The following is a 13,681-nucleotide window of genomic DNA, read 5'->3' on the forward strand; positions in this document are numbered from 1 at the left end:
TCTAATCCTTAGTTGCAAGTTAATAATTTGGTATGGCGCATTCGCTGCGACCGTGTGTTGTGAAATGGTATGCATCATAATCGATTGTTTATCGACCTCACTAGGTTGAGGAGGGTGTCTGTCTGCTGTGAAATGCTGCTACAAAATCGAAGGTCGTGATGACGTCACTTGACTTGTCTTAGCTTAATTTTCAGACGTTTCCATTCATCGCATGAGTAACGAGACTTCTTGGGGCAGTAATCTTCATTCCATGCCGGTTGCCGCCAGTGTAGTTGTCTAATAAAATTACTAGAGGTAACTCTGGTGCTACGATCATTGATACCATGGGAATGATGGTTAGTACATGGCTTTGTCTATACTTCATGCTTGTGACTTAAGACAGTCTTGCAGCTTTACTTACTATACCGTACCTGCATCTTTTGCCCCAAGTTTTGTAATCGCGTCTAAATGTAGACGAGATGTATACATGCATAATCACAAAAATAATGCCGCGTTTTTTTAAAGTTTTGTATTCAAAATGATGTATTTTCAAAGTCGCATAGCTGCTCAAAGCCAGAAAGACAACGTTTAGGCAAATTTATGTACTAACCATCATTCCCATGCTGTCCAAACCGCCACGTTTGTGGCTGCCATAGGCGTTAGTGCCACAGTTCCCTCTAGTAATTTTTCCAGAAACCTCATGGCCCCCAGGATCCAAGCACACGAGGTCGGCATGTGTGTAGTGCTGCCACGCCTATTTCTTGCATACGCAAGTCACTTGCATCTCCTAAAGTCACATTCACATGACATACAGGAGCAGGAATTTTCACAGAAGATAGCTAATCACGACGTGGCGCATGCATCACCTCTAATTGCTGCCTTTGCCGAGTCTGGCTTTCTCTGCTCACAGACCAGATGAAAGACGTTCGGTGATATTCCCATCCGTCCGTCTGGCGGTTGTCTTTCATCTATCTAGCCTAATCAGTGTAAACGTTATCAACACCGGGTAGATAGGTCTGGCTCACTGGGCTAGCTATCTGGTGTGGAATTGCATTTGTGATTGCATAGGTGGCATTTTACTTCATTGTAACATTAGTAATCAACACTTGCTGTAATGGGATTGCAGAGCCTATATGAGCTCACACGATCAGCGAGGTGCAGAGAGTAATACCCCTGTCACACGGCAAATCTAATGTCATTTCCAACAAATGACATTTGTTGCGATTAATGTCATTATCACAGCGCGCTGTCACACGGCGAAAACTAATGTCATTTGAAAATGATGACAATGACGATAGTAAAAAAAAATAGACATGCCTCAAACCCACTTTTGTCCAAAAATTGTTTTCCAATATGCTAAATTCCACTAGAATATGTGATCGTTCTTTCAAACCATAGTGTTCAATCACTAACTTGTCAACATTGCCAACGAAGTCGAGTCAAGCCAAGCCAAAGCTAAGGCAAGCAACAGGGTGAAGAGAACGATAGGCGCGTCCGCTACATCTGCTAAAGTGGTACGAGAAGGGCAGTTGCATGTCATCGCCGTTCTGCGTTCTGATGTGCATGCGGGCTTCTAATATCCTCATTCTTGGCGCGTGCAACAGGAAAACACGCGCATGTTTTTACGCCAAGTCAATTGAAGCAGCCGCGGCAGATGCTGCGGTGCAAACGAACACGACTGCTGCAGCGAAAGCTAAAGACGGCTGTCTGGTTACTGGACTTAGAGTAGTTTTCTGTATTTACGCACGTGGCGAACTTCAGTGTCACTAAAGCAACAATTAGGTAATAAAATTGATAGAATAATAGTGATCTTTTGTTAAAACAAAAAAGAAGCATGTACTGTTTGCGAAACACTGGTACACTCGTGGTGTCGAGGATACACATTCGGTTCCAAACGAATGCGAATGAGTTTGGCGAACTCATTCGTTCGTAAATGTCATTTTCGACGAATGTCATTACGTTTTACTGTGTGACAGCAAACAAATGGCATTATCAGCGAATGTCATTCGTTGTAAATTACATTAAATTTGCCGTGTGACAGGGGTATAATGCTGTCCTCTCTGGTGCTCCGGCAAGGCACGCAAGTGTTGGGAGTCTAGAGTAAGCATGCAAACTCCATGAGCGTGCTACAGCTGTGTGAATCTGATCTTGCCCGGTGGTACCTGCTTAAAGCTATCGTGGTTGCGTGGCCCTTGTGCCATGCCAGACTATGCCCTTATGTGTCAATCTAGCTTAATCTATAAAACGCTCTCTTGTTCCAACTTCTCCAGGATCAATGATTGGTACACTTTTGGAGTATGGGATAGGCCAGTGTTCATGTGAAAGAAGACTCAGTAAGCTTGAAATGCTGCAAAAGTATGATGCACAGGTGGTCACGTGATATTGAAACTTTTGCATCAGTTTTTGCATACAATGAGGTGGATTTTAACTTCACTCAAGGGTAGTTTATTGCTTGTTGATGAATAACTGCATTATGCAGTTGTGCAGAAACACAACCTGTAATTTTTGAGAGACATTCTGTGTGAAAGGCATTCTGCATACATGGAACTTGGAGTGAAATCTGCTAGTACTTTACATTGGCATTGCAGGAACATATACAGTTTAGGTGTTAGATTCAAGAAGGAAGTATGGCAATTCATTCTATTCACTGATGATAAACCTTTTCCCACTGAAGAAGTGCAGAGAGCTTTGAAAGGATGCCCCATCAATGTAAACTGATTTAGCGTTTCTCTTTAAAGTAGCATTCGTATTTGAAAGTCAATTTTTACTGTTATTTGTGCTCAGTGTTTTGATATTTGCACAGCTCTAAATGCAACGCTTGTGTGTGCGTGTCTCCCTTCTTGTGGTTATCTGTTTGTGCTATTACCCATATGTTTCTAAATGCGAAATTTGTTCAATTCAGTTACAAATGAAGTGCAGTGCTTAAAGATGTCCGCTAAATGACTAGGTCACGTACATCACATTTACATGGGAATTTTGTTCGGTCTTCGTGGAAAACCTGTAAAACTGGGAAAAGTGGAAATGCTGATCTGTTAGATGTCCTGAGAGCATGTGATAAAGGGTGTTGTTCTTCCGCATGTGGTTCTCTGTGTCGATAGAGAAACTTTCTGAACGGATCTTGGTCAGAGTTGTAGCTGCCAGAGTCGAGCTCTGTCCCCAGTCATGGTGCCGAGCCCATTTCTCGGTTCCTGTTGACATCTTATGCAGGCCACCACTAGTGACCGTAGTAGGGCATAGCTCTTGTGGTGGGGCAGTATGGCTGAGCTGTTCTCCCAGGTGCAAGGAAGGAAGGAAGGAAGGGTGGGAGTTTGAGCAAGATAAAATGTGGGAAGAGAGTTCTATGGTGCATTCCCAGCAAGTGTGAAGTGCGTTGAAGCATCTGCCACAGGCTTGACATGTCGGTTTGCTGGGTATGCTCTGTGTGGTGCTGGATGACATTTTTGGGTAGTGTAAGTGTTGATGCCTATTTCGTTAGTTTTTGCATTGCGCATCAAAGCAGCGGGGAGATAGTTACTCGTTGGTGCTGGCATTTTTCGCTGCAGGAAATCCTCAATCGGCCCTACAGAGAAGTGTGGGACAGTGTCCGTAAGTAGGAGACCAGACATGGTCTTTTGTTTAGCGCACATATTCTTGGGCACCCTTTGCACGTATTTACAATTAAAATACAGTAGAATCTCGTTGCAACGAACTTCAGGGACCGCCAAATTTAATTAGTTAATTTGGATTATCGTAGTACTGTTTATTTTATGTAGTTTTACTTCTTGTGTATATTTCATGTTTGTACCCCCCCTATGTAGTACCCTCGTGTGAGGGCCCTTAGGGGTAATGTAAATTGAAAAAAAAAAAACCAATATTTTCATGTCAGTAATGTAACACAACGAAAATTGCATGCCTTTGCAGTAGATACGTGTTCATATGTAAATAATAAACGAGAAAGCTGGACACAGTTCGACTACAATTTATTGCTTGAAGAAGTCTGTAAACTTCTGGCAAGTAGACAGCAAGTGCTGCAGGACGAATGCCTTGACATCCTTGACCTTCCTCTGAACGTCATCAGCGACATCTTTACAGCGCCCGACAAGTGATCGTGTCTTTTCTAGAAAAACTATAACATCCAAGCTGGAAACAGTCTCTTTCTCTTCGTATGTTGATCCAGTGTCTGCATCGTCTTCGTCACTACTGCAAACTTATTGCTCACGTACTTCATTCATGATGTCTTCGTTGGTGAGCTCCGTGGATGTAGCCGCCACGCTGTCGCTGTCACTGTAATCATCGAAGGTCACCACGGTGTCGAAGGGGAGCTTCTTGGTAAGCTCATTCCACAGTTCTGGGTTGAGCTCCTCTGCGTCCTCGCAGTCTTGTGGCGTAGGTGCAGCCTTTAAAAGGCCTGCCTTTCGCCAACAGTTGCTGATCATACTTGCCTTCATGTTCCACCACGACCCTGTAAACATTTCTGCAGCTTGACGGATGTTTACCTGTGTGGGCAGCTTCAGTCGAATATCGATCAGGAGGCGCTGCACAAGACTCTTCCGCAATTCAGCCTTCACACACCTGATGATGCCCTGGTCCAAAGGTTGGAGCAAAGAAGTACAATTCGGGGGCATAAGTTCAAGTTGCACATTGCTCAATCACACATTCATGATATGTGCTGAACAATTGTCAGCGATGAGAATTTTTCTGTTTTGTTCATTGTGTCGTTGAGCTTCAGCAGCCACTGAGTGAACAATGCTCGTGTCATCCACACTTTTTTGTTGGCTCGGTGTTTTTCAAGCAGCGCGGCTTAGCAGACTTGCCAACAGCGGCTTGAGCTTTTCCATGCCCATGGAGTTGCAGCAGAACAGAACCAATACGTGGAGACATTTCTTTCTACCCTTGCACGTGTCACCTTTGAAGTTCATTGTTTTATCATGCAACAACTGATAAAAGAACGCCATTTCATCGCCATTGAAAACATCTGGAGAGAAAGACTCGATCGCTTGAAAGCACGCATTCCCGCACTCTCGGCATCTGCTGCCTTTTCTTCGCCACAGGCAACCTGCCAGACAGTGCCATTCCTTTGCCGGAAGCAGTAAAGCCATCTGGCACTTGCATTGAAACCGCAGATGTCCAAGGAAACTGCTAACTGTAGCGCCTTCTCTTGAATAATTGTTTTCTCTGGCATCCTTAAACCACGTGAGGACAGCGTCGTCGACGTTCTGGTAGTTGCCAAGCTGCAAGTGTTTTCTTGAGGGTGCCAGCTGTGACTCTCGATGCAATTTCATTATGTTTTCCCAATCCTTGAGCATCATTGCCATTGTCGACGGGGGAATATCACACTCCGTGCACAGGTCGACTTGCTTTCTTCCAGCATTCAGTTGTGTCAAACTGTCCACTTTTTCTTTGGGTGACAACTGACGTCTTTCTTTTTTAGGGGGGGGGGGGGGGCAGGAGAACTCATTGTCAGCAAAGCAAACACACAACACAATCACAGCACTGATAACTTTGCAGCTCCTGCCGATCGCTATCGACGTGATGATGCTAGGCCTACAACGTAGTAGGAGAGTCCGAGCATGACCATATGCGACACTCGCGTTGGTGCCGATGGTGCTACGGATGATGATGATAGGTGTAAGCCTCAGGGATTCGGTACCGAAACTTCAATGAAACTTCGTAATAACGAAGCATTTTGGGGATTGCTGGATTAAATTATGTACGTTATTGTGAAATATTCGGCAATCTGAAGTTTGTTGTACTGAAAGCTTTTTGCATTGAAAATATAGGCATTTTGGCATAGATTTTTAAAAAATTCGTAAACCTGAAAAGTCTGTTAATGTGCTGTTCATAGTAACGAGATTTTACTCTAGCAATTTGGTTGGGGGTACGTGTTGCAATGCTAGCCAGTGAACTTGTTCATCCATACTACAGTAAAACCTCGTTAATTTAATCTTGTTAAGTTGGAAAATTGGGTAATTCGGTACTCGTCCTTCGTAATCGATTTGTGCGACTCAGTAGAGCAAAAGCCGTGCTAAGTGGCCAAGTGAAACAAAGCGGTGGAGTTTGTATTGCCACTGTCATGAGCAGAAACCGTATGGGAATGGCAGGAACGCTGAACCCTTCATGTCTATTTGTGCGTTTATGCATATACCACTGCACATGACGCCGCCTTGGCCATACGTGCCTTCAGAACTGCGTAGTCTCCATCCCAGATTGCGTTGCTAACGATCGCGGTTTTGGCTGCAGCATACAGTAGTTTCGTTTTCACTCGGTGCAAGCGTTGGTCGCATGCCTTCAGATATGGTAGCTAGAGGGGGAAGTCTGACAGGCAGGAGAGAGGAGCTGCAACAAAATCGCAATGAAACATGGCGCCCATTGTAGCAGGCACTGATTGCGCTGGGAGCGCTTTCAGCTGACTCAGTGGTGCGGCCACATAGGCGCGCACCTATAGCTCGGTTGGGCAACCTTTTTGCCTTTTCTTTGCAAGTTTCATACACTGTGCACACAAGTGCTTTTATCTACTCGCCAAGCTTTGCATGTGAAAAGTGCGGGCAGCAGCGCAATGACAGCTGCGGATAGAGTATTAAAGCTGAGTAGTGGATAAAAAGTTATTCCTGTTTTAGTTTAAACCTGCACTGTAATCGCGTTACCTGCAACTAAAAAAATTTCGCAACTTGAATCTCTCACTTGGCAATGCTCTGCCGTCTCTTGGGCGCACTGCAGCATTTGTGCAGATGACAATTGTTTTGCACTCAGGCCAACCTAAAGTGCTTGTGCCTGTCACTTTGCGTTTCAAGTTTCGTCCTAAAATGCCGCACTATAAGTCGGGAAGAGCTATGGAATAACAACTAGCCTGAAGCAATACCTTGCTAGGCTAAAGAGGTTAAGCTTATCGTACAAAAAAAAAGCAAGCTTAAGTTGGCCCTGTCAACCCTGAATAGCTTTCCAAGAGAAATAGAATTATCCTTTTAGTGTGCGATTAAGTGATAGCTTCTTGGTGTACTATTTTCGATTTACCTCTCCGCTTTGTTTTTTCTGTGTGTGTTAATTGATCTGCGTTCTGTTGTAGCGCCCAGTTCATTTGATTGCAGTATGATGTATAAAGCAAAACCTTTTCAGAAATGAATAGTGTCGGTGCATCCACACTGTCGCTCACCTTTGCGCACCTGAACCACATTCCCCCTTAGCTATGTATTACCGAGGTTTTACTGTAAGTACTTCAAAGCTCACTCACATCAAAGTGTCTGCAAAGCTTTGGCTAGATTTCGGGAAGTGTCAAACCAGGTTCCTACGATTTTCAAAGATTGTGAGAACTCCCTTGTACAGCTTCGCTCTTTTTGATACACGAGTTGGCCATATTTCCATGCATCTGTGAAGTATTCTTTCTTGTTATTGCGAGATCTTATTCCAGCACATCTTCGCACTTTTCTATACTTATCTTGACTACTGGACTTTTTTCTAAATAGCTGTAGCAGCAGTGCCAGACTTCACCACAGCGCTGTCTGCTGCAAGTGCTTCTTCAGCCTCAACTGAGACATCGTCAGATGCAAGGCCATTGACTGCCACGCGACTGCGGTAAGTTAAAGTGCTTTTCATGCTGCTTCAGTGATCGGTAGCTTCAGGAGACACTTCTAAACAGAATGTTTATTAAAAGCCAGATTGGTCGATTACACTCGTGGATTACTATGCACAGTCAGCTTCCATTAATTCAATCCTGACAAGACCAATGAAACTAGTTGAATTATTCCGTGGGTAGAATTAAACAAAACGCAGCAAAACTGCCAAAACATGCCAATTAATTCACTTGGCTGTATTTGTATGCTTTGCCGCATAACTTTCCTGTACTGCGAAAGGCAAAGTGGGCAAAGGCATTCTCCGGTCACAGTACGACCACTATGATGCCTAACAAGTTTACCAGCAGGCCTTCAGAGTTGCAGAAGGATCCCAGCTCTTTTGCTGGCTTGAAACGTCCCCTTGACTTTTCTTTTTCATCTTACTGCATTCCTTTTTGCTTTTGCTAGCTTTCACAAAACACAGATAGGTTTTCTCTACTTTTTCGGGCATGGTACGTGTGTGCACATATAATTAGAAATGCATGCTGGGTCCCATTGCACCTTTATACGAGGCACGCATGGCGGGTGAGACGAAGGGTTCAAATTGCCATGGCAACATCAGAAATAGCTCTGAAGGGTTGCCTTGCCTTATTAGGCATCCAATGAGTTACTAGCTTAGATAACGCCACAAGTCCAAGTGAAAAATTATGTCAGTAATATTACAGCAAAGTGTAGTTCAGTCAGCATTTCTCTAATGATTTATTTCCTGCATGTTCATTTTCAGTGTTGTAATGCTAACGTCTTTTATGTCTTTTTATCTCGTTCAGTACACTCTTAGGTAAAGGTACACCCTTTGAGGTGTATATCTGCCACACAATAATCATCTACCTTGCTTGAGTTTCCTTTCTTGAAAATGCTGTTACTTTCCTGTTGGGAATGCTATGTCATGCTGATAACGTGCATGCCATTCGTTACTGGGAAGTACCAGGCTCACCGTGTTAAAGAAAGGAAATGCAGACAAGACAGATGACAATTATTGTTGTGGCAAAAGGGTGTAATTTTTCTTAAGAGTGTAGAACCTTCTTCACTTCACTTCTCTGTGTTAAGTCTTCTTGGCTCCAACTCTGAAGCTTACTGGAAGTGAACCTCCAACCTGTGGTAGATGCGGGGAGAGGCTGACCGTGCTCCACGTCCTTCTGGAGTGTCGGGAAGCCGAATCTGAAAGAATGAAACATTTTTCCTTAGCTTACAGACAGCACATCCCTCTTCATCCAGTAATGTTCCTCGGCCCAGAACCGCTTTTTAACACAGACACAGTCCTAGGTTTCCTCAGAGATGTCGTCTTACATGTTATTAGTCCCATGAATTCGTAGCGCCTCCTCTCTCGAGAGGATGCCACTGCGATAATTGTTTTTGCGTAGCACATGCCTCCAGGCCCTTGTGCTTGAAGGGCTCTAAGGAGGCAGTAGTGCTCTGGTATTTCTTATAATCGTGACATATTTTACCTATCGTATCATTATTTTTATATGCATCTAAATTTTCATAGTACAAGTCATACGTCATCGCCATAATTTTATCATACAGATTTTACGCACTTTTGAACGTATATTTTAAGGCCTCTTTACAGCCACCTCACACCAACTTCATAGCAATCATAATTACACCGCAAACTCATTACCACAGACATGGCGCTCTTTGGCCACACCTGGCCCTTGCGCCATAAAACTCCACACATCATCATCATCCAACTCTGAAATGTCGATCAAGCGTATCGTTTTCCCTTTGTTTTCCTTGCCAGTTGTCACATCCAGAAACAGCAACAGTGCACCTTCGGCATGGTCTATCAAAGGTGCTTATGTTGAACGTTGCATGTCATGACTTTTCATGTCTTGTGTGGTTGCTTAAATATGCACAGCTGCATAGGATAAAAAAGGAGCTTCGTGTCCTCAAACAGAGGTTGTTACTATCGTCAGAGTCCTTTCATATTTTTTCTGGTCACGAAACTGCCACCTCAGTTTCATATAGAGCCAGCGCCCACCACTAGAGGCGCAACCGTGCATGAGAGGGCATGCGAACGCCGCTACCGCTGTGGTTGTGTGTGGGGCAGCCTCGGTATTCTAGCTTTCTCAACTTCCACAACCGTCGCTTTACTGTCACGTAACTATTTTTAACATTCAAAATGCTTAAATAACTGCCTGAGCGTGTCTTCTGACATGATACGAGCGCCCGAGACGAAAAAAAAAGGCGATCATAACATGGAGCTTGCGGCGGTCTCGGTCCAAAAAATAACAAATATTCTGGGATTTTATGAGCCAGAACTGCGATACGATTATGAGGCACGCCATAGTGGGAGGCTCAGGATTAATTTTGACCACCTGGGATCCTTTAAAATGCCCCTAAATTTAAATAGACGGGTGTTTTGAATTTCGCCCCCGTCGAAATGCGTCCGCTGTACACGGCCAGGTGGTCTCAACTTCCACAACCGTCGCTTTACTGTCCAGATTTTTTCATCATTGACGTTTGCCTCAACACTTTGGTGGGCTCCTCTTTTTAATATTTGCCTGAAATTAAACACCACGCATTCGCAACGAAGCGCCAGTGGTCCCACTTATCACCAGATGCAAACATATGGGCTGTTGCACCCCCGCTTACCCGTAAGTAAGCGCCAACTCTCCATTGCGCATAGTGCCAGATTGTTTGCCAAGCACAGCTGCTCCCTTTCTGTTATACTGTGGGCGGTATCTTATCAGGAGATCAAAAGAAGGAAATTGTTATTGCAAAGGGCTGCTACCATAAAATACTTAATGACAAAGAAAAGGAAATTGAGCTGCTCCGTACGGTGCGGCTTTTAGCAACGGATTAAGGCAAACGTGAAGTGTTAGGACCTGCACAGTTGAAACTAGCTGTATTGTAATTAGGCGATTGCCTTAGCAAGCAGTCGTTTAGAAGCGTCAGTAAGCCCAACACTTATTCACGCTGCTCGTGGTTACGAGGCAGAAACGACGAGACTAGGTATTTTGGTTCTTAATGCGCAACTATTTACTAGATGTTAAAATTCAATCACCGGTCCTGATACTCTTATCATGGTCGAAAAATAAACTACTTTATAATTCGATTAAGAAAAAAGACATAATACATGTTGGTGTAAAAACAGCATACCAGCATAATCATTTATCATGTAAAATAAGTGGAGCGAAATACAGACAGCACAAACAGGCATCCGGTCACGAATGGTCCACCATTCACAATGCAAGAAGTTTGTTAAAGCATGACACTGGTATAATAAGCATAAAGAAAGAACATCAAACATGAGAGATATGCATTGGGTGGCAGAAAACAAACACCAGCAAATGAATGGCAATAAATACAGAACGCATAATCGATTGTTTCTATAAACAAGAAAGTGTAAAGCATAATCATTTCATAACACATGGGAAAACAACTCTCAAACGAACACAGGTAGCCACGCCACAAATACAGCAATTTTTTTTTAAATGGCTTGTTAGAGATACTACCATTCTATTTCTTCAGCTGTTAGTTAAACACACACACACAACTTGCTCAGCAAATCATGCAAATATAGCTAACATTGTGCTAATAATTTTCTTACTTATAGCAGCTTATAGACTTAAAGGTACATGCAATTGAAGAATTGTAGCCTATCAATAGCCAAGACTAAAGGACAATGGAAAATAAAACAATGCATATTATTCTGTTTTAACACTCTCATTTAAAGGAATTCTAATGGTATACCTTTCATAGATTGTCGTGGTGAAGGCGCTATTGCTGTGATGTGAACTAAGCTGCACTGGTATAACACAAATTGAGGTTGCAACAAAGCATAAAACAAATGTCTTATCATCAATGCCCTGATCAGATCTTGCAACACCCTTGTTCTCCTTCATCGGCATTGCAATTGTTTGTAAGTGGTCGCCTTTACATGATAATCGTGATACCAACTGCGCCCTTTTAACTGGTACCCCCTTCAACTGGTTGGTTTCCTACCACCCCCATCTGGGCATGAAGCTCGCCCCTTTGCTTGCATCTGCTTGTTTTTTTCTCTCGTGAAAAAAATGCAAGCGGGTCTTAAGAAAAAACTGAACTACTTCTGCAGTGGTGCTTACAAAGTGCGATTTGCAGCCAACAGCAGCTGTAGCAGTACGACTGTCCATCAAAACATTCTCCACAATATTCACGTACACATCGGAACAGGCACTTTTGTCAACTGTGTACACTCCCAAATGATCTTCCACAATTTGAAGGAAAGGGACTAGCTGGCTGGAGGGTACGTGTAGACCACCTTTGGATTTGGCAAGAATCAGGCCAGTTGCCGCTCATTCAAAGTTTCTCATTGTTCCTCACACCTTTTCGGTTGTGCCCTTGTAGCCGGCACGGCACCCCGGCACGCAACACGTGTTCGGCATCGTTGTCCGACCCCACCACTTAACTAAACAGCCCAGCACTCGAAAAATAGCGCAGCACATGCACAGAACGCACCCGATCACTCAGCTCGCCTTGCACTGCGCAAGCGTTTCGGTACCCGAACGATGCCCTCTGTGGCGCAGTTTTGGGCAGCTTTGGGCAGCATATGAACCTCTCCCATAGCATGACGGCGGAGTTTCGTGACCAGAAAAAACATGGAAGGACTCTGCTATCGCCAAACATTTGGCTCAAGCACCAAATGGAAAGTGCAAGGTTCGTTAAGTGCGATTCACAGCTACAGCCACTCCAAAGAGTGTTTAACATTCAGTGTTATCTAGCTCACAAGCAGTGATAGCAAACTTTATTTATCAGGTTTTAAATAGTTTGTTGCTTTCTATCAAACTTCAAATAAAATTGTCTGAGAGTATTTTTCTGCCTCATCTGCATTTCTAACACAATGGATGTCATATCAAATAATGTTATCATTGTAAACATTTTTAGCTCTTGTGTATCTGTTTTCTCTTGTCATTTGTTCAACAATGCCCCCCTTACTCAATGCTCCCCTTGCAGCCTGTAAGGTAATGTACTTTGAAATAAATAAATAAATAAATATCATGTTTTCCAGTATCATGCATTCTTTTTTTCCATGGTCCTTTGAGAAACGTGTTAATGGGGTTCTTATGTGTGCTGTCATTGCAGTGCCTGTGCATTGCATATTTGCATTGTTGTGACGCTGTTTATGTAATCTAGACTAATGAATAGAGCTTCTGACAGCTGTATGTTTCAATTTTGTTTCATTTCTTTGCAGGCAAAAGACACTTTTGGCCAGTGCAAAGGCAAAAAGGGTGAGTGCAGTATGCCTTAACCATTTCCAAGATGTGAACTTGCATAGAAAGATGAACGATCAGCCCAACTCATTCAGTGCAGTCTTATTTTTCATGCAGCCCTGAAAACAGTTTCAACTCGTCCGCTGCTCTGTACTTGTAAACTCCAGGTGGCACGAAAAGCCTGTTGAATAGTGAAGTTGCGAGCATAAACTCTTTGGTGTGTTGCTAGCTGTCTATTTCAAAATGGCATTCTTCGTGGGATGAGTGGCATTCTTCGTGGATGAGTGAGTCATGTTAAAAAGAAAAAAAAAATGCAGGGATTTGGAAAGCTCAGCATCTTCGAGTAAGAGATACTTTGTGATACAGTAGGTAGTGTTTAAACTGATAAATAAGAAAAGACAAAACATGCAGTGATACCCACCTATGTGCAATGAAGCCCACCTTTTTTATACTATTCAAACTTCTCAATGTGTGTTACCTTTCTGACCAACTTTGCATACTTTCGGTTTGGTCTTGTGTAGCCCTTTCACTCCTGAGGACGAGTCAGACTTGTCGCAATTTGTACCGCTCCTCCTGAGGTCATGCTGGGCCCGTCTGCACTGAAACCTGGAAACATAACTGTTTCAAGGATTTCGTTCGGAAGGGCGCAGGGAGAGAAATAACTTTATGCAAAGCAAAAACGTCATTGCAGGGAGCCAGGCCTTCTGCACTCGTTCTCGGTAGGAGCGGTACAAATTCCAGTGATAAGCTTGGCTCATCTTGGTAATGAAAGGGTTAATATGATCAACAAAATCTTTTGCATTAAAATTCTGCTGCAAGTTTAGTTTTTTCTTATTTTACCATTCTTAAAGGGTTACCCACATAGGACACCTACTGTGATGGCTCGGTAACCATGGCATACTGCTGCAGAGCACAAGATCGCAGGTT

General features: G+C 43.4%; 1 protein-coding gene across 2 annotated transcripts in view; it reads left to right on the forward strand.

Annotated features, from left to right (window-relative positions):
• Positions 1-13,681, forward strand: part of LOC142584289 (uncharacterized) — a 48,989-nt gene that overhangs the window by 16,754 nt on the left and 18,554 nt on the right. The window contains exons 4-6 of one of the 2 annotated variants that reach the window (XM_075694428.1): positions 3,522-3,564; positions 7,419-7,527; positions 12,736-12,772. In XM_075694428.1, the coding sequence (XP_075550543.1) occupies positions 3,522-3,564; positions 7,419-7,527; positions 12,736-12,772 (189 nt within the window). The remainder of the gene's footprint in view (positions 1-3,521; positions 3,565-7,418; positions 7,528-12,735; positions 12,773-13,681) is intronic. The other variant, XM_075694429.1, reaches the window with a different exon arrangement.

Source organism: Dermacentor variabilis, chromosome 6 (assembly GCF_050947875.1).
Source record: "Dermacentor variabilis isolate Ectoservices chromosome 6, ASM5094787v1, whole genome shotgun sequence".
Taxonomy (NCBI): domain Eukaryota; kingdom Metazoa; phylum Arthropoda; class Arachnida; order Ixodida; family Ixodidae; genus Dermacentor; species Dermacentor variabilis.